Genomic DNA, 24,563 nt, shown 5'->3' on the forward strand with positions numbered 1-24,563 from the left:
TCTTGCAGATGGCGGAGCCGGACAGCGGTAGCTGCGGTTAGCTAATACAGGCTTTATGTGTAAATGCAAAGTGTTTAATTAAATCAATTTTCAGAGCGTTTCAGATAAACTGCGCTTTTATTATGTTTCATTTTCACGTGAAATTGTAAACCTATTTAATGCGTGACTTTTGTACAGTATTTATTTGAAAGCCTGTAGCCGGTTAGCATCTTTGTTGGAAGTTTAGGCCTACTGTGCCAGCGCTTGTCGATTTTAACAATAGCTGCGATACGCAATAATCGTCTGCCTGTTTCGTTGCATTTTTAAGAGTTATCTTTTAAACGACCCAAAAAAGACATGGGATATAGACTGGTCTGGGTGTGTTTTAGCAAGTAAGACATTTTGTTATGTAGACGGACTTTGACTTGGACGGGAACTAAGACCTTTTGCGAGCTAGAAAAAAAATAACAATCACAAAGGAAGATGTCCAACGGCGCTACAGGAAGCGGGGATCTGGCTTGGATGGTAAGTTTGTTTGGCACACGAGTAACGAACTTGGCTTAAAAAAATAATATTTTTTTTTTAAGTAATAGCGCTATCGCAATACTTTACAATGTTGTTTCAACCCAAGGGCAGCGCGAACCTCGACTATTGCCTCTCGATGGCATTTAAATTTCATCGCCAGCCGGTGTATTTGTTCTGCTGGCTATTCATACAGTTGTTAAGGATGAGGCATCTACAGTCTGTTTTTAAATTCTAACTCGGGTACAAAGCAGTGAACTGGGTTGAGTCTTGTAGACGTGAAGGGCTGGGAGGTCAAACGCGACATTCATCCTTTTCTTTTTGTGCCCTGATGGTTCCTTGTTTATGTCTTCAAGCGAAAGTTGGAAGAAGCGTCTCATCGAGACTGGTTTACATGACTGTTTGTACCACTACATGTACGGCTAATACGTGATGAAAAATGCAGTAGGAGATGTATTGAAAATGATCACAAGTGCGAGCCAGCACAGCACTTCACACTACAGTTGTACGGTGATTCAGACCGCTCTCTGCCCTCCCTCAGTCTGACCTGTTCACACCGACCGTCTGGTGTGCAGCTACATTTAAACTTCTCTGCAGCATTAACATTGTTTTAATATCCGACTTTTGCTGTATGAGTACTACTGTAAGTAATACTGTAGTAACAGATTTGAACTAAAGTATTTAAAAATGCAGATGTTTACATGCGCTTCAAAAATCTTGTAACATAGCAGTTACCTGCTGTTGATACGAATAATTAGTTACTTCAAGCACTGCATTGACGAGGTGACTGTAATTAATGCTTTTCAAATCCAGGTCTGTGTGACACACTGTTTACATTCCGTACCATTAGACTTACTGTATGAGTATATTTTACTAATAGGCTGAACTTGAATCTTAGCATTTATGAAAGTGATCGGTGGTTATTATCTGTTGTTTAAGCCTGTTGAATTTATTAATTTGTTAAAACAAGGTGAATATTTTTTTCTGAGACCAACCCCCACCCCCTTGTTGTTGGGATTTCCTGCTTGTTAGTGTATGAGAATATATTTATTAGAATATCATCAATTAATATATATTAAAGCGTATATAATACTATGAGCATAGTTATATTTATCACTTCATGACCAAAACATATGATTATGAACTACAGACAGAAATTAAACTTTTGTCCTTTTGTTGTTTATTGTCATTAATTCACCACTACTATGAAAAAGTTGTAACAGACAACTTACAATTAAAACTTGGCTAATTGTTATTTTCATTTTATCTGTTACTAACAGTCTGTCACTAAAGCATCTGTTCTTAGTGTGCTTGCACCAACAAGGTGTTTAGCATCGAGATTTTAACAAAACATTTTGCATGTCTCGGTACATTGTGCAGGGTCAGCTTAAAAAGTTTAGCAAATTGGTGGAGAAAATAAATGTTTCTGGAAGCCTCGTCAGAAATGCTCTCAGTGCAATGGTGGTTGTTAAGTAGAGGTTAAGATTATATCATATTATTTCAAGAAAATTAGAAATAATATTGCTGATGCTATGGAAAAATATACTGAAGTTGTTTTATTGATGTTTGGAGTTTGCAAAAAGAAACACAAGTGTGCGGCGATGAGCGAAATTATAGAGCACTAGAACTGATGAAGCATAATTCAAATATAAGCACACATTAGGTAGTTTGAGTATCGTTTTCCCCAGAAATGTTTAAGTGAGAGTACAAAATAACAATTTAACACTTTGGTTTAACAGTAACTGAAATAACTTCAGAAATCATCAGGAATCTGCATAAATCGTCACATAATAAAAAGCACTTTACACAACTTGCCTCATTCACAAGAGCACTAGTTCTACTATAATTACTTTCTATCTAACTTACATTCTCCCATGGATGCATCAGAGAGCAACTTGGGTTAGTAACTTGCCCAAGGATATTTGGCGTGCATACTGGAGCAGCCAGGAATCAAACCACCAACCTTTCAATAAGCAGATGACCTGCTCTGCTTCGTGAGCTACAGCCACCCTGAAGCTGATGTCAAGGTTGGAGCTTTTTAACCAGCAGCTTAAAGCTGCTTTTTCCACTATATAACTGCATCAGTAATTTCCATCCACTATTTACTTATCTTGTCATACGCAGTGCAACTAGCGATTACACACCAATACTAGGCAGAGTCATTTGTTTACATTGGAGTCACACATCACCAGCTGCTAATATCTCCTCTTTTATAGCCTGGTTGTAGTCAAAGATGTGTTTTTGGCTCCAGGGGTGGAACATGTCTGTTGGTTCCTCGATCACAGAGAACGATTTTCTTGCATATTTTGAAAAGTGTCATGCTTTGCTGGAGGCTGTTGAAGTCGCTCTCTTTTTACGTGCTGATGCTTTCATTGTGCCTGCTTGTGTTGGTATTTACCTACGAAGAGCGTATTGATCCCAAAGAAGAGGTTTGTAATGTCCTTCAAGAACCCTGGAGAATTCCTGAGGAATGCTTCAAGAAATTAAAAGAAAACTTAAGAGACTTAAGGCTGTGTTGAAGGATAAAGGAGATCATGCCAAATATTTCTAACTTGTTAGAATAAAAAAAAGTAGAATTGCCTGATTACGCTGTGCTATCCCATCTATGTTTCCAGATGTTTCAGTACTTTTGCTGCACCTATTTTCCATCTGCCTAGTAAAACATAAAGAGATGAAATGTGACTCAAGACGTTTCGACAGTAATGTATGTTCAGTAAAACTTAAAGCTGGTATTTTTCACAACTTTCAAACTAAAAATAAAACATGTCGTTTGGAATAAAGATGGTGGATTAGACCCCTGCCCTCCAGTAACAATGAAATTAAGTTCTGTGTATATCCTGTGTGTCTCATACAGCAATAAATGAACTCACAACCAAAACCATTCTGTCTAACAGGAGGCTGCGAACGGCAGAGGGGATGCTGGAAAAATGGAAGGGGCCAAGAAAGGATCCAAGTTATCTGTGGAGCGAGTGTACCAGAAGAAGACCCAGCTAGAGCACATCCTCCTCCGTCCAGACACGTACATTGGTTCTGTTGAGCCAATCACCCAGGTGGGTCCCAGGAGACTGCCTTCTGCTGGTGGCTACAGAAGTACTTGCAGTACAACTTCACTGGCATTTTACAAAGAGGGCTTCAAGCTTATTTTTGTGTCAGGAGTTTATAGAATAACGATCTTTATTTTAATTTTTTTCTGAAAATTATCTGCTAAAATGATTCTGTCTTCAGGTGAAAATCTGTTTGGCTAGAGTAGCACATTAATGGTTGCCTGTAAGTGTGTCGTAAGGATCTCTGCTCACAGTAAAAGTCCTTTGGTTTTGAACTGTCTCCCATCTTTGCTGTTGTGTGTAGTACAGAGCCCATTGTCCTTTGGCTGTGTCATTTAGGAAATGTGGGACAAATTATCTGTCTTTTGCAGATTATGTACCAAAATGTTTGCCCAGTTCAGAAGAGTTAATTGACAAGTTAACACAAGTCCCCTCTCAGGATCTTCCAAGACAGTCCTGGTGCCCAGTGAAATAATACATACAAACGTCTGTCCACCAGTATAGCTATAGTTTAAACCATTCACATTTTAATTAAAGGAATAATCAGTAACTGAATCTATAATTGAAAACCTGTTTTAATGGCCAAATTTAAATTCAGAATCCTATTCCTTCTGTTACTTCCTGAGACTGTTCTGATGAATATAACCTCAACATTCCTTAAACTTACTATTAGAATTTGATTATTGTCATTATTTTTAATGTGTTTTGTATTTTGCAACTCTTCCAGCAAATGTGGGTTTTTGATGAAGAGATCGGGATGAACCAGAGAGAAATCACCTATGTTCCTGGACTGTACAAAATCTTTGATGAAATTCTTGGTGAGTGATTCCAAACTGTTCTCTAATAAGTGTGTGGAAAAATGTTTCTGCCCCTCGATTAAAGATTCAAATTGTTTAAGAAAACTTGTTAATGTGTGATTAGAAATTTGGATTATTTAGTTTAAAGATGTGTGTGCAGCTGGGCCGTCGTCATCTGGGCACATAGAAGATCTGTTGTTCAGTTTAAGAAAACATGAGTAAATCCCGAATATGTGTATGAAACATTTCAACATTTGTCTTTTACACACTATATGAGGCATTATCATTATAATGTTGGTATTATTCACTGAGTCAGGCTGTTGTTAGCACTGTTCTGTTAGCACCGTTAGCACTGGACTTGATGTGTACAGTATTTCTATGTGAGCCTATTTATGACCTATTCAAAGTCAAATGTGTTTGAGGTAGCACGCAGTCATAGCTGCGGCCTTAACTTTTTGATGATGATGTTTGCTAGTTCACCTTACATGCATTAATGTAATAACATGGTTAGCCTACTCAACGTAAATTACACACGAACAACATTAAGCTCCTCACGCAGAGAAGAACGGCTGCTGCTGCATCATCATCCTCATCATTTCTGCTACACTGGCAGGGCTAGGGGCCAGGACTCTCCTCTTTGGGTTTTTGGGGGATGTTGCTAACTCCGGGTCCAATAACAGGCACCACACCCGCAGTAGATGCGCTCGGTGTGAGGTCTCGCAGCAAGCTATCAAATACGGTGCATTTCCCGGCTTTTAAAAAAAGCGCTATGCGTCGCCAGCTGTTTCATCGGATTCTTGGTGTTACTTCCTTTGCACAGTATCACAGTATCACCTTAAAGCACTTGTTGCTGCTGAGTTTGCATCTTTTGCTGTGAAGTACAGCCAGACTTTTGACCGCTTCGCCTTGGGCATTGTTAAGGTTCACATAATTGAGGAAGGAGAGTACAAACAACCAGGTCCAGAAGATCTTGGTCAAACAATTGATTTTAATGAAATTTTAGCGCTGCTCTAAAAGAACGTACGTACCTGGGCCCGCCTACTATCCTTGGAAAGGTAAAATGATTGGCTAGAATCCAAAGTGTGTGACATCTCAGGAAAAAAAAACACCGAAATGTGCACTGCTTTTCGGTCTGGTTACTACCGTTTATGTCAGAACCGATATCACTACCCATCCGTATTCACAGGTCAACGGACAGTGATAAAGACTTAATAATAAAATGTGCGACAATCACATCAGTTCAGGGAGGGGATACATTTAGGCTCACAGACTATGTAGAACAGTGCAAAGGCTTCCAAAATTCCAAGATAACCACTCCAGAGGTGTGCTTACACAGCGTGTTTTTCAGATTTTGTAAGGTCTGTAACTCTTGTATGAAATATTGTACTGCAAAAGAGATTAAACTGATTAAACTTGTGATATATCTCTTGAATTAAAAACTGCTAAATGAGAGAGGCTAAACCTGAACTCACCATACACCAAAGAAACAACTCATGTGTTTCTTTGGTGTATTAAGAGTTTTTTCATGTGCTTTGTGCAGAGGTGTTTTTTTCTGTTGTCAAACTGATCTCCCTGTTGGAGCTCAGTCTGGGAGGAGTTATTTTTTCTCCTTATCTTTCCTCGTGTGGTGCATTTTTCCATTGTTATACCTCTCTGACCTGTCTTCCCCATGTGATGCTTTGTGTAATGTATGTATGGTCGGAGGGTAAGATGGCGCCGCCATTGCGTGCAATAGGTCGGCAGCCTTATGAAATTTCCCCTTGTGGGACTAATAAAGGTATATCAAATCAAATCAAATAATTTTCATAATGGAGGGTTTTGTTCATCCCAAACTGGGTGTGACAGTGGACAGAGGCTTCCACTACAAACAACTAAAAACAATGTGAAAATGTGCTCCACACAGAAACACTGTTCTGGGTTTGTAGTCTGTGCTGTGTCTAACTATACTGGATGTGAAAGCATCAGGTAGTTGGTGCTCTCCATTAAAAAATGTACAACATTGTCCAAGTGACATTTTTCTCTTCCTTTCAGCTCTATCTGAAATGTGTCTGCTAACCACAAACTTTGTGTCTGTGGTTAGCAGACAGTCTGAAGACTGTTACTGTAAGAGAGGGTGGTCTTAAAGATAAAGTGAAGATTAAACCATGCCCCTACGTAAGATAAATAATTATTGATGTGAACTGTAAGTCGGTGAGCACGGAGTCCAAGGAAATGACGGATGACGAACTGCAGATCTTGATTTCGCGGACGACATTGCGCTGCTCGGATCTACTCAACGCTTCATTCGCAATTTGACCGCCATACTGGAAAATGATCGGACTGCAGATCAGCACTGCCAAAAACAAAGTCATGCAGTTCGGTTATGCCAGAGCGAATACTCCGGTACTTGTTGGCCACCGCCCGCTTGATGAAGTCGATCAGTTCATGTATCTGGGCAGTGTGATAACACCGGACGGTGGCTCGGACAAGGACATTGCCTGTCGGCTCAGAAAGGCAGCATCGGCCATGCGTAACTTGAATCCGGTTTGGAGATCGACCACCAACTCAATATCATCCAAAGTCTGTTTGTTCAATACGATAGTCGTAACAGTGGCTATCTATGCGAGTGAAACATGGAAGTCGACGGCAACAATCACCCGACGATAAATGTTTTCCAACAGCGCGGCCTTCGACGGATTCTCAAGATTTCATATCAAGATCGTGTTACCAACAAGGAGGTCCTTCAGTGCACTGCCTCACGACTGCTAGAGGACGTGGTATTGGAGCGATGATTTCGTTTCGCCGGTCACGTTCTTCGCCAACATCGGGAAAGACTACCAAAGATAGCCATGTCATGGAGACCCGCCCGGGGGTCACGGAGCCGTGGACGACTAAAACAGACGTGGGGGCGGTCATTCATTGAGGACCTGAAAGCGGTCGATCTTTCATGGGACGAGGCTGAAGATGTGGCTGCAAACCGAGCTCGTTGGCAATCCCTTGCTGCCCAATGCGCCATCCGGTGTGGGGGGAACTAAGTCAAAGTAAAGTGAACTGTGATTTATGCAAAACTGCTGTAGTGGACTCCCAGGAATAAATGTGTGGAAATTGATATTTATAATGCCTCTGTCAAAGGTTTTGACCATGTCCGATTACTAAAAATATCCCAAAATAGGTTTTTGAGATAAATTCTGAACACAAGCGTAAATCTTGCCGAAATAAAGTAAACTACAGATCATAAGCCGTGGTAATGGACGGCTGCTGGGATACTTTTGTTCTTTCAACTTTGTGTTTTGATGTTTTGCTTGTTGACAGTCAATGCAGCTGACAACAAACAAAGGGACAAGAACATGACTGCCATCAAGATCACCATTGACCCGTGAGTACATCATTTTATATTTACCTCATTACATTAAAAATAATGCAGCTGATCTTAGGAAGCATGTATTTTTCTTTGAGCCAGTTTAAACAAGCTGCCTCCTGTGTCCTCCTGAAATTTATATCTGAGGCAGAGGAACTGGTTATGGGTCACTTTGTCGAACTGGGGAAGCTGAAAATGTTTTTTTTTGTATAAAACACTCTGGAAAGGTTACATATAAGTGTGGAATAATACATTTCACTTATAAAAGATAAAAGGATTCACACTCCTTTAGTGTCAATGTTGAAACAATATTTTTGCAGCCATTACAAGAAAGAAATACCACAGGGTTATGACGTACAGTGAAAAGTGTAATACATTTCCCTGATGATGAGGTCAACATTTATCCTGTATTTAAACTTTTTATACTGGTTTTAGTGAATCCAACACCATTTCCATTTGGAACAATGGTAAAGGAATACCTGTGGTGGAGCATAAAGACGAGAAGATGTACGTCCCAGCTCTCATTTTTGGCCACCTGCTCACCTCCAGCAACTATGACGACGAGGAAAAGAAGGTCACAGGTGAATGCAGACAGTCTGACATCACTCAGTTGTTATTGTGAATGCAGAAAAGTTACTGAAAGCAGCGTTGCTGACTGTTTGATTGGTTTCAGGTGGAAGGAATGGCTATGGTGCTAAACTCTGCAATATCTTTAGCACCAAGTTCACAGTGGAAACAGCATGTAAGGAGTACAGACACAGTTTCAAACAGGTGAGATAACTACAGCAGTACCTTTCATGCTTTATTACCACACATATATATTACTAATGTATATCCGGTTTCTGGGGTTTCATAGTAACCCTGTTGCATGTTTCATTATATTATCATTTCTCATTCTTTTGGCAAAACTTCACAAGTTGGTTTTGCAGATTTCTGATTTATTTATTTTTTTAACACGTCAACTTTTCTGACGATCAAAAGAATTTGATAATTTAGCAACATATAGACTTTGACACCACATTTGTATCTGTTAGGAGGCTGAGAGGTAATATTGGCGGCCGTCAGTATTTTTCCATCAAAGCTGCAAGTGCTGAACACGGCCCCAATTTTATAAACCTGTATATTTCTGAAGGTACTATTCACAGTGGTTCAGAAGCACTGAGTCAGTTCTCTTTCCTGTTCACGTGCCAAAACTGGAACATAATTAACATATGCCAGGGGTGAAATATAAAAAGTTACATTCAAATAATTTAGAATTAGTACAAATAGTAATTGTTTTTATAGCCTTTTTATTAAGTGGTCCAATAATCAATTTTACGTAAGATAGAGTATCATTATAGTAGTGTTTAAAATGAGGCTAGTGTATTTGCATTTGTGGAAATAAAATTGAGCTAAGATAGATTAGAAATACACTAAAGGTGTAAAGATAAAAGCACATAATGTTTACAAACATCAGAAGCAAAGGGACAAAGAACTGTGAGGTGTTTAAAACAAGGACGTTTATTTATCAAAAGCATTAATCAATCTGACATAACACTATTCACTATTTCACAATGAAAGTTCAACTTTAGTTCAACTTGTTCTTCATGTTTTTGGCCACCAGATGCCACCAAAGAGGGCCGTATTAAAAAGCTTTGAATAGTGAACCCCGTCTTTAACACAAGCTTCAGAAAGTTTCAGTTGGCCTCGTCACTGGAAACGATTGTATCTGCTGACTCCCAAGTCTTCCTGTAGCTCTCCACAGGTGCTCCTCAGCTCTTGGACAACGCTTCTGATAATTCTTTATATTCCTCTGTCTGAAACCTTGTGGGGAGCACCTGGCTGTGGACAGTTTATGGTGAAATGAGGATCTTTCCACTTCCAGATTATGGCCCCAACAGTGCTCCCTGGAACTTTCAGTAGTTTAAAAACTCTTCTGTAACCAATGCCATGAACAGGTTTTGCAACAATAAGGTTGTGAAGGTGTTAATTTTACCCATCATGAGATGTTTCTTGTGTTACATGTTGGCAATGAGACGTGTTTTTATTGGCCATCAGTTGGGACTGAACCAGCTGATAGTAATTTGCAGGACTGCTGTCTAATTAGTGACAGATTTCTGCTGGTGCCATGACTGTCCATGCCTTTTTACACCTCCCTTTCTTCATGTGTTCAACACCGTTTTCTGTGTTTCATTTCTCATTATTACATACAACTTAATTTAAGGACATCTGTGGTCACATGTGTGGATTGGATGGGTCGTTACAGACGTCTAGTGAGAATTTTCATTTCAGTAGCACTAATATATATATATATATATATATATATATATATATATATATTTATTTATTTGCCGCAAGGTCACAGTCACAGTCTTCCTTGTTTATAGACTAATATCTGAAATCTTGCCCACTGAAATCAGAGCTGTTTTCATATGATCATCATATGAAGTGATTCGGGTGAGAGGTGAAACATCTTTACAAACATAAAGAAGTCCACTTGTCTGGGTTTTACAAGCACAGTTATTAAGACACCAAATGTTTTCACATTAAGATTTTCAGGTTCACTCAATACAGCAAAGGGGGTCCAAGTTTAAGACTCCTGCACATGACCATGTCTAAATACCAGGTATGTGTATGTTATCATTTGCTTCATCCTCCTCAGACGTGGCAGAACAACATGACCAAAACCTCCGAGCCCAAGATTAAGTTTTTTGATGGAGATGACTTCACCTCTGTGACATTCCAGCCGGACCTGTCCAAGTTTAAGATGGAGAAACTGGACAAAGATATTGTAGCACTTCTTACCCGCAGAGCATATGATGTAGCTGGCTCCTGCAGGGGAGTTAAAGTGTCTCTGAACGGCAAAAAATTACCTGTAAGTCTCATTCTATGTCTTCCCTTATCGTGCCACACTAGCTAACCATAAAGTAGTCATTTGTTGTGTTCGTGTGTAAAGATTTGTCACTGTATATGTTTGCATAAATATAGCAAAAACTGTACCATTGAGTGTAAACATCAATGCTGAGCACTGAAGGTGAAATTAGTATGTGTTTTGAGTTAACGGGATGATAATGGGTGTGAATGTTTAATTTTAAAGAACATGGATGTATCAGACTCTGATCTTCACATCACGCCAGTTTGGATTGTTTAAATGAGAAGTGTAATTTTTGGAGTATAAGGACTTTATAGCCTCCTCAGTACGTGGTTCTTGTGTCGTGGCTACTTCTACCAAAGTTTGCTTGAAGCAAAATAAAGAGAACTTAATTGCCATGTTGAATATCACATTATATGTTCAATAACCCTTCTCTCTTTCACTGAAGGTTAACGGGTTCCGCAGCTATGTGGACCTGTATGTGAAGGACAAACTAGATGAGACAGGCGTGGCCCTGAAGGTGGTGCATGAAACGGTGAACGATCGCTGGGAGGTTTGCCTCACCATGAGCGAGAAAGGATTCCAACAAATCAGCTTTGTTAACAGCATTGCCACCACAAAGGTATCTGCATATGAGTAGTAAGCTGCAGAAGTGTAAATGGCTGTCAGAAGTAAAGAAAGTTCTTTTAACGCTGAGACATGTACGTTTTAGGGTGGCAGGCACATTGACTATGTGGTGGACCAGATTGTAGCCAAACTTATTGAGGTGGTGAAAAAGAAGAACAAGGCAGGAGTGTCAGTTAAACCCTTCCAGGTGACGTCACTGGGGTTCTTATTTATACATTGGTTTCAATTCACAGCTTCATGCTGAAAAACATTTAATCTTTCTGTCATTTGTACTTCAGGTGAAAAACCACATCTGGGTGTTTGTGAACGCACTGATTGAGAATCCATCGTTTGACTCCCAGACAAAGGAGAACATGACACTCCAGACCAAGAGCTTTGGGTCCAAGTGCCTTCTGTCAGACAAGTTTATCAGGGCTGTAAGGACATTTCTCACTTCTTTTCAAGCCGTCACCATTGTTTGTACTTAATCTTTTCTCATGTAAAGTAGCTGGACTTCAAAGAAAAAACGTTTGTCACCTACAGGCAACCAACTGTGGGATTGTGGAGAGTATACTCAACTGGGTAAAGTTCAAAGCTCAGACACAGCTGAATAAAAAGTGTTCATCTGTGAAGCACAGCAAGATCAAAGGCATCCCGAAGCTAGATGATGCCAATGATGCCGGTATGTAACTAGTTTCATTCTTTATTCAAGTCTAAAATGAGGAATGTCCACAAGCAACTACCTCTTAATGAAATCTTACAGAAGAGAGTTGCATGGTGCACTGTTGGGTCTGATTGGGTCATAGCGATGTCATTTTCACAGTTTTCCTGAGACTCTACACTATGCAGTAAACCTGCTAAAAATATGCACTTCAGGTGGACTACAAGCAGAGAGAAAAACAATAATGCATGAAAATATATTTTAAAAATATTAGTCTATTATTAGACGAATTCTCAGTTAAAAAGAATTTGCCATGTCCGACTGTGCGGCGTGGAGGCTTGTGGCTCTGCTGATGTGTTATTCAGACCCAGTTTGCGTTCACGCAGTAACAACTAAATTAAAAAAAAACAAATTGAATTGAAAACCATGTGATGGTAGCTGTGGAAAGGTGCCAAGTCCTGGAAAAAGAAATCAACACCTGTTTACAGCATCATAATCATCAAAATGAAAAGTGTGTCAGATGTGGAGTAAATATAAAATGTTAGCCTTCTGAATTACGTTTGTGTTTTTCTGAGTTTCCTCTTAGTCTGGGACCGGGTGCTTTTGCACATTATGCTGTGGAGCCACTCATTTGTTATAGCTGCAGGAAAAACTCAACACGAAGCTCCTCACTGCAGCTAACTTAGTAATCCTCTTCATATCTCCATCTTAGGTGGCAAACACTCCTCTGAATGCACACTTATCCTCACTGAGGGGGACTCGGCAAAGTCTCTGGCCGTCTCTGGACTGGGAGTCATTGGTCGGGATCGTTATGGAGTATTCCCGCTGAGAGGCAAGATCCTGAATGTGCGAGAGGCAACACACAAGCAGGTACGAGCCTGAGCAATAATGACATTTCACATGTAGGAAACAAAAGCAGGTGAAACAGACAAATGCCAGTTCACGTGATAACAGGACATTGACTCTGTTCTGTGTTTTCGTCCATTTGCTCATCGTTTCATCCATGTTGTCAACAGATCATGGAAAACGCCGAGATTAACAACATCATTAAGATCGTCGGGCTCCAATACAAGAAGAGTTACGACGACCCAGAGTCGCTGAGGTCCCTGCGCTACGGCAAGATCATGATCATGACAGATCAGGTGAGCGGCCTCACGGACACTCGCTCACAGTTCTGGTAGGACTCACAGCTGCTCAGAAAATAGCAGTAACTCTTCTCCTTGTGCACCAGGATCAAGACGGCTCCCATATCAAAGGTCTGCTCATCAACTTCTTCCATCACAACTGGCCTTCCCTGCTGAAACACACCTTCTTGGAGGAGTTCATCACACCCATTGTCAAAGTAAGGGAGGCACACCATTACCATTTTATTAAACCGATCAAGCAGCCTGAAACTTGAAAAATATGCAGGGTGATATTTGTGTGTTGGACTCAGATCATTCAGTCAATCACGTGTCTTGTTTTGCGTGTCGTGACAGCGGCGAATAGAGCGACTTGCAACACATTGTGATAAAGATTCCTCCTCATCATTTATTTCCAGGCTACTAAGAACAAACAAGAGCTGGCCTTCTACAGCATTCCAGAGTTTGACGAGTGGAAGAAACACACGGAAAATTATAAAACCTGGCATATAAAGTACTACAAAGGTTTGGCGTTTGAATCATTTCAGAAACGATTTTAGAGCGACTTTTGAAATCACACGTTTTTGTCTGAAAAATTGTTCATTATAAAAAGATCAATTTTTTGTTGCAGGTTTGGGAACAAGTACAAGCAAAGAAGCAAAGGAATACTTTGCTGACATGGAGAAACACCGGATCACATTCAGATACACTGGTGCTGAGGACGACGCTGCCATCACTCTGGTGAGCACGCCGTACTGCTGCTAGGACAAACAGACTATGAAAGCAGCCAGTAATTATAGCATACATTTGTGCTCAGGGTCTGTTCAATGTGCTACTTTGATTCAGGCCTTCAGTAAGAAGAAGACGGACGACAGGAAGGAGTGGCTCACTAACTTCATGGAGGACAGACGTCAGAGAAGGATGCACGGCCTGCCAGAGGTTTGTATGGAAGAAGCTTTCATTTGCGTGCTCCTCTCACAGAATCCTGCTAACTCAGCAATATTTGATTTGGGTGAAATGGAGAAAACATAGATGAGTTATTGCTCTTTTCTCCCCCTCCCCTCATCTTCCCCACCACCCAGCAATACCTGTATGGAACTCATGCCCGACACCTCTCCTACAATGACTTCATCAACAAAGAGCTGATTTTGTTCTCCAATTCTGACAATGAGAGATCGATCCCGTCTTTGGTTGATGGTTTGTACACTTCCTCCATCTTTTAACTGTTTGGGTTTTTTAGCCGAGTTTTCTTTTTCACAGTGAAAGCATCCCTAACATACCAACAAACACATAACGTCAGTATTTTATAAATGTATGCGAGGTATAATCAGCCCTGGATATTTCAGCTTTGTAAATGTTGGTGTTTGTGTTGCTTTTAGGTTTGAAGCCGGGTCAGAGAAAAGTGTTGTTTACCTGCTTGAAGAGGAATGACAAGAGGGAAGTGAAGGTCGCTCAGCTGGCTGGTTCAGTAGCAGAGATGTCTGCCTACCATCATGGAGAGGTGCAGTCAAATCATTAAGAACGTTATGAACCATCGTACGCAGCACAGCGTGACATTTCTGTCCACGCATCTCTGAGTTTCTAACTATAAACTGATACCCGGGAAAATACTCGCTGCTCCTTTTCAACACCACAGAGAGGATATTGACCCCATCCTAAAAAATGGCTGAGAAGAAAACGTGTTCACTTTCAACAAACTTCTCATTCTTAATAGAATTTTAATGGAAGATGGGTTTTTTTTTTAGTCTTGATGTTTTATTTATTGTACAGATTACACAGATACAATATAGTAAAATATATTTTCAAACCTACAAACAAACAAAGGATACACGGGAATATCTGAAAGCATATTAATAACAACTGAAACTTTTTAACCTTTAGATATTTACCCTGAGACTTTAACACTGCGACTACCCAAATTCATGTCTTTTTCTTTCGTTCGTGCTTCTAGCAAGCTCTCATGATGACCATAGTGAACCTGGCACAGAACTTTGTGGGCAGCAACAACGTGAACATCCTGCAGCCGCTGGGTCAGTTTGGTACTCGCATCAATGGAGGAAAAGATGCAGCCAGTCCTCGTTACATCTTCACCATGCTCAGGTACAAATGAGTCCTGCATGTCTTTTAATTCAAATGTATTTTTCTAAAAGGTTTCTCATCTGACACCTTTAGACAGAGTAAACATTTTTGGCTTCCACTGCATAATTTTCATAAATGTTGTCCAATTTCCCACAGTCCTCTTGCCAAGCTGTTGTTTCCAGCAGTGGATTCCAACCTACTAAAGTTTCTGTATGATGATAACCAGAAGGTGGAGCCAGAATGGTACATTCCCATCATTCCAATGGTGCTAGTGAATGGTGCCGAGGGCATCGGGACAGGCTGGGCCTGCAAGATTCCCAACTATGACCCCCGAGAGATTGTCAACAATATAAACAGAATGCTCAAGCATCAGGACCCACTGCCAATGGTAAACATTGTGAACAAATAAAAGCACGCCAAGTACGGAGACAGATGAAAGTATATTTTAAAGATGAAACTGCTGGTTCAGATTAGCACATCAGCTATATATCAAGCATATTTCCATATGTGCAGAGTTTAAAATGTCTTGTGGAATCTGGAGATGGCTGGAGCTGATTTGTACCACACACTTACTTTATATCACAAATCTTAGTAAAAGAAATTGACAAGTAGATAAGTCATAGTGTAAACTGCTTGTTCGCTCTACCTCTTAGCTGTTTACCTATACAGTGAAACTTGCCATATCTTAACTGATTGTAGTGGTTGAAGGTAGGTCGAAAGCAGCTTGATGTTTCTATGGTTCTGTCAGCCTCCCAAACAGGATCACAGGAGTGTCCACAGGGCACGTGCAGGAAGTGCCACAGAGTCCACCCCCCAGCTTGTTCACGGTTGTCAGCGGGGCACACGCACATGCTCATTCTGTGTCTAGAGGGCGACCGTGGTTCAGGGGGTTGGGAAGCTCATCTGTAACAGGGAGGTTGCTGGTTCGTTCCCCCAGCTCTCTGTCCTGGTCGTTGTGGGCCATGAGAGGGCATCAAATTATAGGATGGGTGCAGAGAGTCAGAGATGTGAACAAACAGTCCTCATCAGCGCGCTGTGCTTCTGATTTCCACAAACTGCTGTGGTTTGTTGCTTGAAGTGTAGATAAAGGCTTTAACCTCCCTGTCCTGATTTCCTTCTACCCACAGCTTCCTAGCTACAAAAACTTCAAAGGGATAATCCATGAACTGGGTCAGAACCAGTATCTGGTCAGTGGAGAGGTGTCAGTCATAGACAAGAACACCATTGAGATCACAGAGCTTCCTGTTCGGACTTGGACACAGGTACAGTCCAGGTTGTTTTCTCGAGAGTGTAAAGAGTCACAAATGATCTGGAATATATTTTTATGTCTGTCTGTATGTTTAACCGTTTTGTATGCAGGCGTACAAGGAGTCTGTGCTGGAGCCCATGTTGCAGGGCACTGACAAGACGCCAGCTCTCATCAACGATTACAAGGAATACCATACAGATGCTACAGTGAAGTTTGTGGTTCGCATGTCTGAGGAGAAGCTGGCCCAAGCAGAGGCAGCTGGCCTTCACAAAGTCTTTAAACTGCAGTCTAGTCTCACCTGTAACTCGATGGTAGATATTCCCCTGGTTTATCTTGCTCTGCTTTAACCACAGCTGTTGTCTTAGAACTGTTTCATTTTTTTAACTACACCATTCTCAGGTGTTGTTTGACCACATGGGCTGTCTGAAGAGGTACGATTCAGTCCAGGACATCCTGAAGGAGTTCTTTGAGCTCCGCCTGCACTATTACAAACTGAGGAAGGACTGGTTACTGGGCAACCTGGGCGCTGAAGCCGCCAAACTATCCAATCAAGCTCGCTTTGTACTCGAGAAAATCGAAGGGAAAATTGTAATCGGTAGGAACGCAGAAAATCCTCCAACACCCACGTGGCACACAGTACGGATTCCTTTTTTCTATCTCACCGTTTGTTTTTAACCCAACCAGAAAACAAGTCCAAGCGTGAACTCATCCGCATGCTGGTGCAGAAAGGCTTTGAATCTGATCCAGTTGCTGCCTGGACCAAGGCTCAGGAAAAGGTATCGCAGAGCTTCTAGAAATATTCACACATGATTGGTACTGAACACAAACACTGCAGGGAGAATCTCTACAACACACTATTTATTTTTCATGCTTTTATCCGCCAGTCTCAAGAAGAGGATTACAAGGACGGGAACGAGAGTGACGGTTCAGTGGACTCAGGGTCCACATCAGGCCCAAACTTCAACTATATCCTCAACATGCCTCTGTGGTGCCTGACCAAAGAGAAGGTGGACGAACTGCTTAAGCAGAGGGACCAAAAGGTATTCTATAGATCTCTTCACAGACTGACATCTGTCATCCTCACATGTAAGAATATGTAGACTATAACGTGTTGATTAACAGAGTGAATGTGCGTGTTTGTGTGCAGAGAGGAGAGCTGAATGACCTGCAGAAAAAGTCTCCAGAGGATCTGTGGAAGGAGGACTTGACGGTGTTCATCGAGGAGCTGGATGTAAGTTTGTTGTTGCCATTTATTGTTTTCTAAAGACGCACATCGTACGGGCAGGTGCAGAGCCGAACAATACAGAGGAGAAAGCATTCACCTGAAATGTGTTTGTCTTGTGTTGTTTAGGTCAGTAGATCCATAGAGTTTGAACTCTTGCAGCAACTGTCCTTTGTTTTTTTTGTGCAGGCTACTTTTGTCCAGAGTTATTTTATCTGGTAATCTGCTACATTTAAACCATGACTCATCTTTTTGTTCTGCCTCTCAGAATGTGGAAGCCCAGGAACGAGAGGAGCAGAGCATAGGCAAGGCCATCAAACTGGTGAAGGGTAAAGTGGGCAAGCCCAAAGTGAAGAAGATGAACCTGGAGGAAACTATGCCTTCACCGTTTGGCCGAAGGGTGGAGCCTCCAACGCAAGCAATTAAATCTGACGCAGCCAAAAAACTGATCAAAAAGAAGAAGGTAACCTTTGTGTTTCGGCTTCAAAGTTGACGTAGATTTCATGACAGCATTACTAGAACACAGTTACACAGGTGTCGTTCTCTTATAAAACCTAAAATACTTCCTGAGAAAAACAAATATGAGACTAAAACACTTTCATGTCCAAATAAAGGGAATAAAGGTTTGTTGCATTCTCCTCTCAGGGTGACTCAGACCCAGCACTGAAACTGGAGTTTGATGAGGATGGTTTGGGTGGTGAAGGCGGAGGTGGAGAAAACATGGCAGCCAAACCGAAAGCGCCACGAGTGAAGAAGGAGAAGAAGGAGCCCGGTCAGTGCAGAAATCATTCAGTTACACAGCGGTTAAGTCAGTGTGCTGCAGTGAAAATGACAAATCATGCTGTGTGATCTGGCCATGCATGGATGCTGTTTAACACTACAGGTTTCATCCCTGGTTGATGATTTACTGCAGTTTAAAAAGCACATCGAGGAGCTTCACTGTATTATGTGAACACTCCAACAGACAGGCTGGTAATCTTGTTCACTCTTATACAGGAGCTCCTAAAGTGAGAAAACCTCCTGCACCTAAAGGTACAGGTGCTCCTGCTAAAAAGGTAAAGAAGAGGAACCCATGGTCTGACGACGAGTCCAAGTCAGAGAGCGACCTAGAGGACAGCGAGCCCATCATTCCCAGAGAGACCAAGTCCCAGAGAGCATCGGGTACGGTTACAGTCACTGTGAACATTCACTGTCATCCCTCCGATCATCGTGTTCATTTCGTGTTCAGTGCAGAGCATAAATGCATTGTTAATGATGTCATTTATTTGTCTTTCTGTCATTAGCGAAGGAAACGGTTTAGACACCAAGAAAGTCTAAAGCAGCCTCTGGGTGGTTGATGGGATTTGTTTGAGTCAGACACAGAAAGAAAGTATTTATTAAATGTGCATTTCACTGCACCAAATGTGCAAAATGAAAATTCTCACACTGTGCATCATGCATTTATTTCCTTTTGTTTCTCTTTTAAATCCACTCAGTCTTTGCTTTATTCCCCCGTCTGCATCAGGTGGTTGCTTAGTGTGACTGGTTAGCGTTTCATTTCAATCCGAAGCCAGCTCCTTGATTTCAAACCACCCGGGGCTAAAAATATCACTCAGCTTCTGACAGGAGTCTGATGTAACTCAGCTAATTATTGTACATCAGAGTGGCATCAGAATCCCCGGCAGTTAGAATGTGGTTTCACACAGACCCTGCTCTCATCTTTCAGCTTCCAAACCAAAATACACATTTGATTTCTCGGAGGAGGAGGATGAGGAAGAGGCAGATGAAGAGGAGAACGCAGACGACGAGCCTCCTTCTTCTCCAGCGAGGTCGTTCAAAGACGACTTTGCTTTCCCTGGCGCTAAGGACCGCTATAATGACCATAATGATGACAATGAAGACGATGACAACGATGAAGCATACACGTCACCCAAACAAAAAGCCGTGTAAGGTTTAGGAATAGTTCACTACGTTCAATGCTACTTTCAGCACCTGGATTTCCACCATTCGTGTTCTTGCACCCACCACACACACACGTCTGTGATTCATATCTTGTGGGGAGATTTAATTGACGTGATGCTTTCCCTAGCCCCTTACCCTAAAGCTAACCCTGTCACTAAAACCACATTTTGAGTCTCAAAAATGCCTTCAAAGGGTTGTTGGTCCCCACGAAGATATGAACACACACACACAATCTCTCCCTTCTGACTTGGGCAGTATTTTACTGTTGAATATGTTTCTCCTCCCTCTCTGCAGTTCAGCGACTGCAGCTAAAAAGAAAGACGCAGCCAGCATCTTCTCATCCAAGGTAGCTGCGTCTGAAAAGAGCAATGAAAGCGGTGAGTATCACTTGGGAGTCTGTGTCTTTGAGAACACTCCAGACTGAAACAGATGGGGGGCTACAGCTTCAGATGATCACGCCTGTGCTATTGTTGTCAGTGAAGAACAGGAAACAGGCTTCAGTTAACACAAGCTCACCATAATTGGACAATAGAAGCTTGTAGGGGGGAACGAAACACTGCCAGGTCTGATGAGCCTCGATTTCTTCGACACAATTTGAACTGCAGGGTCAGAATTTGATGTAAACAACTCAACAACAGTGGTTCAGGGTGTTGGTGTTACGGTGTCACAATATGTTTTCTTTGGGTCTCTTACTATGATTTGAGGATCAACACAGACCAACTGAGCATGTTTCTGACCAGTTTATCCCATTATCTTCTGGTGGATGCTTTCAGCAGGATAGCATGCTGTTACAAAGCTGCAGTCATTTCAGGACGACGAGTTCACTGTACTCAAATGTCCTCTGTAGTCCCCCGATCTCTGTCTAGTAGAGCTCCTGTTGGGAGGTTTGACTAAAAGAAGTCTGGAGCAGATTTGGATGATATACAAACGGCCTGATCTCTCAGTGACCTGCAGACACAACAGCAGCTGAATGCTCATGTTTTTGTTGTAGACGAAGCAAAGTCTGACAGCGACAATGACAACAGCCCAGTGTTCACTTACTCCAGCAGCTCTGCATTTGACAAAGCATCTCCAGCAAAGAAAGGTCAGTATGTCCAGGAGAGAGCAGTGCACTCCTTACCACACAGTGACAGTCTGTTATGTTGTGTCAAGATGCTGCTGATGCGTCAAAGCAAAGGCTCAAATGTGCCACAGTTACTCACTCATGCACGTGCAGCATTTGAAAACCAGGTGTTTGTTTTCTGTAGCAGCTAAGAAGCCATCTGATGCAGCTCCTAAACCTAAGAAACCACCAGCACCAAAAGCAAAAAAACCCGATAAATCCATTTGGGACTCTGACTCTGATACTGGCTCTAAGAAACCAGCACCAGCTCTTAAAGGTAAGGCACAAAAAGAAGAAGAAGAAATGTAAAAAAGTCACAGTGCAGGTTGTGAGCTTTTGTTACCTTGTTGCAGGTAAAGGCCGGGGGAGGAAGAGGAAGGGCTCTGGCTCTGAGGACGAGTACAGCCCCATGAAGAAAATGTCAAAGCCTCCGGGGAGAGTAAGTGCATAGAGACGACATTTTACTGTGTGATTCTGGCAGGCGGGGCCAGGCTGAACTGGTGACCTGTCCAGGTCATGGTTGACTTTGACCTGGACAGGTCACCCCACTTGTGTTTTTTACACCATCAGCCAAAATGGACTACCAAGTTTGTGACTGTAGCAGTTCAAATTCATTACGTAAAATATCAGGCGAGTGTGAATCTGGGTGATCTCAACCTCAAGGTCAGAGATCATGTTTGCTGATAACTTGAAGAAGAGGTAGCATCGGAATTTCAGGCTACGTCCACACGTACACGGGTATTTTTGAAAACAGATTTTCCGTTTTCGTTTTAAAAAATAATCCCGTCCACACGTAAAGGCAGAAATGAAGGAAAACGCTGCTATGAACATGCCAAAGCAGCAGGTGGCGCTAGAGTCCTAACCGTGCAGAAATGTTGGCCAATCAGAAGTCTAGAAGCCTCGGTGGGAAATAGTAAACAAGGATGGGGCATAGAAGCAGAACCGAGTCGTATGTGTGGAGGGACAGTAACTGTGTGTATATGTAAGCATTTAAACACTGCAGAGAGTAGAATTAACAGTATTGTAGAAATTCATTTCACCGAAACAATAACGTGGCGCACAGTGTGACGTCAAAAAAGGCGCACACCTTTGACGCTGCGTTTTCTGCATTTTTTTCCGTTTTTCTCGTCCACACTTAAATGCAAAAACGGAGTTTTAGAAAATATCCACCCTGCCCGGAGTTTTTAAAAATCTCCGTTTTCAGTGACCGAAAACGCCGTTTACGTGTGGACGAAAGGTGCAAACGCATAGAAAAATCTGCGTTTTCAAAAATACCCGGGTACGTGTGGACGTAGCCTCAAACTGACACCACACGTGTTTCTACCAAAGAAATCAGACAAGTGATGTCAAGGTCAGAGGTCGTGGTTTCTCAGTCTCGTGAATTTGATTACTTGAGAAGAAGGTGATGTAAGATGTCGATACCACAGGTGCATGAGAGGGACTGCTGGCCACCGCCAGTATTTATATAGAGAAAAACCCTAGAAGGGATTTTAGTATCCTCAGTGCTAAAGTCATCCAAGCACAGAGGCCTGAAGTGCTTCGCTGATATACTGTGGGAGGCTGTTTTATGTGCGTCCACCTTTGGACACATCTGTCTGAAGTTAACACACATAATGCAGTAGGGCTGAACGATTATGGAAAATAATCTAATTGCGATTTTTCGCCCCAATATTGCGATTGCGATGCGATATGCGATTATTTTTTAAGGTCTTTGTCTTCTGTATTATTAAACAAAGACAAGCAATACATCTTATAGTATGGCCAATACTATATTACATTAATTTTAAACTGTTCTTTCCTGGAAGACAGACCTCTGTTATGATGACATGAGGTGATGCATGAATTGATGACTGACATTTTTATTTAACTTCTTCAATCACAACAGTATATTTGAACATACACAATAGTTTATTTTTAGCTTACAAACATCTGAGCATAAAGTGCTGACAAGGAACCCTGGTGTAAACATTAAAATGAAAGTCAGTACAATGTGCAGATTGCAGAAATATACATAAACAAAATCAGTGGCTTTACCACACTCAGTTTTTCAACATCTGTGAACTACTAGACAGTCATTCAATTAAAAAATAATATTAAATAAATAAAACTAATAAATAAAAAATACACACATCTTACTGATCTCTGCAGTCAGTAACATTACACATAAAGTGCAAACATAATAGCAATTGTATAAACACACACACAAACACGCCTTTAAAATTTAAAGGCGTGAAATTGGACGGTCTAGTTCTGATTAGCGTCACCGCTGTCTCGGTGGAGTTTAATAAACTCGGCCGTCTGCTTCTTGCTATCTAAAATATAACCAGACACTGGTGTAAATTCTCGACTGTCTCATACTTCTGTTTAATAAGTTTTCTGTTTGACGTTTAGTCAGCTGTGTGAAAACCAAGGAGGAACCCACCCGGGGGATTAATAAAGTTTTATTTTATCTAATCTAATAACTTTAATCTCAGCCAAACCGATTTACTCACGAACAAACAAAACACTGAAAAAAGCCCAACAATAACATTTTTAGGTTGTCTAAGTGACTTATATATTACGTTTAACCCGAGCAGCGAAACTCCGCGGTGATCTGAAAATGATGTGCCGGGAGTTGTGCCGTTCTCGGCCGCATCAGTAACCCTCGAGCTCCCGGCTAGCTGTCGAGCTGGTGGGTAGCAGACGCCTCTGAAAACGTCGAAGCACTTTTGCAAATATGGGATATCTTGATAAACCGAGCAGATATTTGATGTTTACACAACTACTTTCTCGCCTGAAAATATGTTAAAAGTTTATTTTGTGACCCAGAAAGATTAGTATGAGTAATTTTAAAACTTAGTAGCGGCCGCCATTGCTGGAAACTGGAGTTTGGCTGGGCCGCGCTATGAATTCTGGGATATGGTAGTAATTTGGACAGCCTTCGGCGCGTCGCTGTGACGTAATCTGTCTACAAATGCGGCCTCAGGAGGATGCAGCCCATGAATTTGGACATGTCCAGAGTATAATCGCAGCCTTTGCGGTTAGAAAATTGCACTTGATCATGTCGCGATATTATCGCAAATGCGATATATCGTTCAGCCCTATAATGCAGCCAGGGTGGAATAAATGAGAACTGTCATTTGAGTGAATTTTATTATGTTTCCTCTCTTCATTCATAACAAGTATCATGTAGTCGTGTTACGGTTTTGCTTCTTTAATAAAGCGTCCGAGTCTCGTGGTGACGTGAACGATTAACACGAGGGTTTGATTCTGTGCAGAAGCCTCAGAAACCTCCGTCAGACGACGAGGACGACAGCAACAGCATGAGCGGCCTGAGCGCTCTGACCCGCGACCGGCCAGGCCGCGCCAAAAAGGAGGTGAAGTACTTCAACGAGTCGGAGAACGAGGAAGAAGACGACGACGACATGTTTGATTAAAGTAGCCCGCCGTCACACAAACGCCACCTGTATAGAAATCTGCCCTTCCTCCTCCTCTTCCAAACAGACTTTTGTACATTTCCTGTTACATTTTCTTTTCATTAATGGTGATGTTCAATGATTTTTAACGTGTAGATGTTTTACACTTGTTATTATTATACATATACAGGTTTCTTTTTTATGCTCATTGAAACGTTCTGTATTTGTCTGAAGCAGCTTTTAGAAGTTTAGAATGCAGTGCTTTAGCACATTTTAATTGTTAAAATAATATGTACCTTTTGGAACATGAAGTTGAAAGTAAATGCTGAAATGTCCCCGAGTCTGCTGGTTTCATTCTTTTATTACTGAGCCGCTGCGTAAGAAGACAAACTGCTGATGTCAGTTTACACTGACGCTAACACATCTCAGTGCCTGCTCATTTTAATGGATACTTTATTGATCCCCATGGGGAAATTACTTGTTTTTCTCTGCATTTGACCCATTCACTCAGTGAAGCAGTGGGCAGCCCACTAAGCAGGCGCCCGGGGAGCAGTGTGTAGGGACGGTACCTTGCTCAGGGGTACCTCAGGGTAGCCGTTAAGTGGATTCGAACCGCTGACCTTCCGATCATGGGGCGACCACTTTACCTACTGAGCT

General features: G+C 41.7%; 1 protein-coding gene across 1 annotated transcript; it reads left to right on the plus strand.

The window, feature by feature from the left end:
• The first annotated feature begins 3 nt into the window (after positions 1-3).
• top2b (DNA topoisomerase II beta) lies at positions 4-24,028 on the plus strand. The gene is made up of 36 exons (XM_085377595.1): positions 4-504; positions 3,396-3,551; positions 4,273-4,363; positions 7,634-7,697; positions 8,115-8,260; positions 8,353-8,450; positions 10,321-10,533; positions 10,979-11,152; positions 11,243-11,344; positions 11,436-11,573; positions 11,680-11,818; positions 12,510-12,667; positions 12,814-12,939; positions 13,029-13,139; positions 13,338-13,443; positions 13,550-13,659; positions 13,765-13,857; positions 14,001-14,115; positions 14,298-14,419; positions 14,870-15,018; positions 15,154-15,385; positions 16,125-16,259; positions 16,357-16,557; positions 16,646-16,841; positions 16,931-17,022; positions 17,131-17,286; positions 17,394-17,477; positions 17,737-17,931; positions 18,114-18,240; positions 18,465-18,629; positions 19,174-19,393; positions 19,704-19,786; positions 20,401-20,493; positions 20,657-20,788; positions 20,865-20,950; positions 23,769-24,028. Exons 1-36 carry the CDS (start codon positions 463-465, stop codon positions 23,925-23,927), a joined length of 4,809 nt encoding a protein of 1,602 aa, XP_085233721.1. The 5' UTR covers positions 4-462; the 3' UTR covers positions 23,928-24,028.
• Positions 24,029-24,563: the final 535 nt, after the last annotated feature.

Source organism: Diplotaxodon limnothrissa, linkage group LG18 (genome assembly GCF_057381915.1).
Source record: "Diplotaxodon limnothrissa isolate DT_005_m linkage group LG18, D_limnothrissa_male_GT1.1, whole genome shotgun sequence".
Classification (NCBI taxonomy): domain Eukaryota; kingdom Metazoa; phylum Chordata; class Actinopteri; order Cichliformes; family Cichlidae; genus Diplotaxodon; species Diplotaxodon limnothrissa.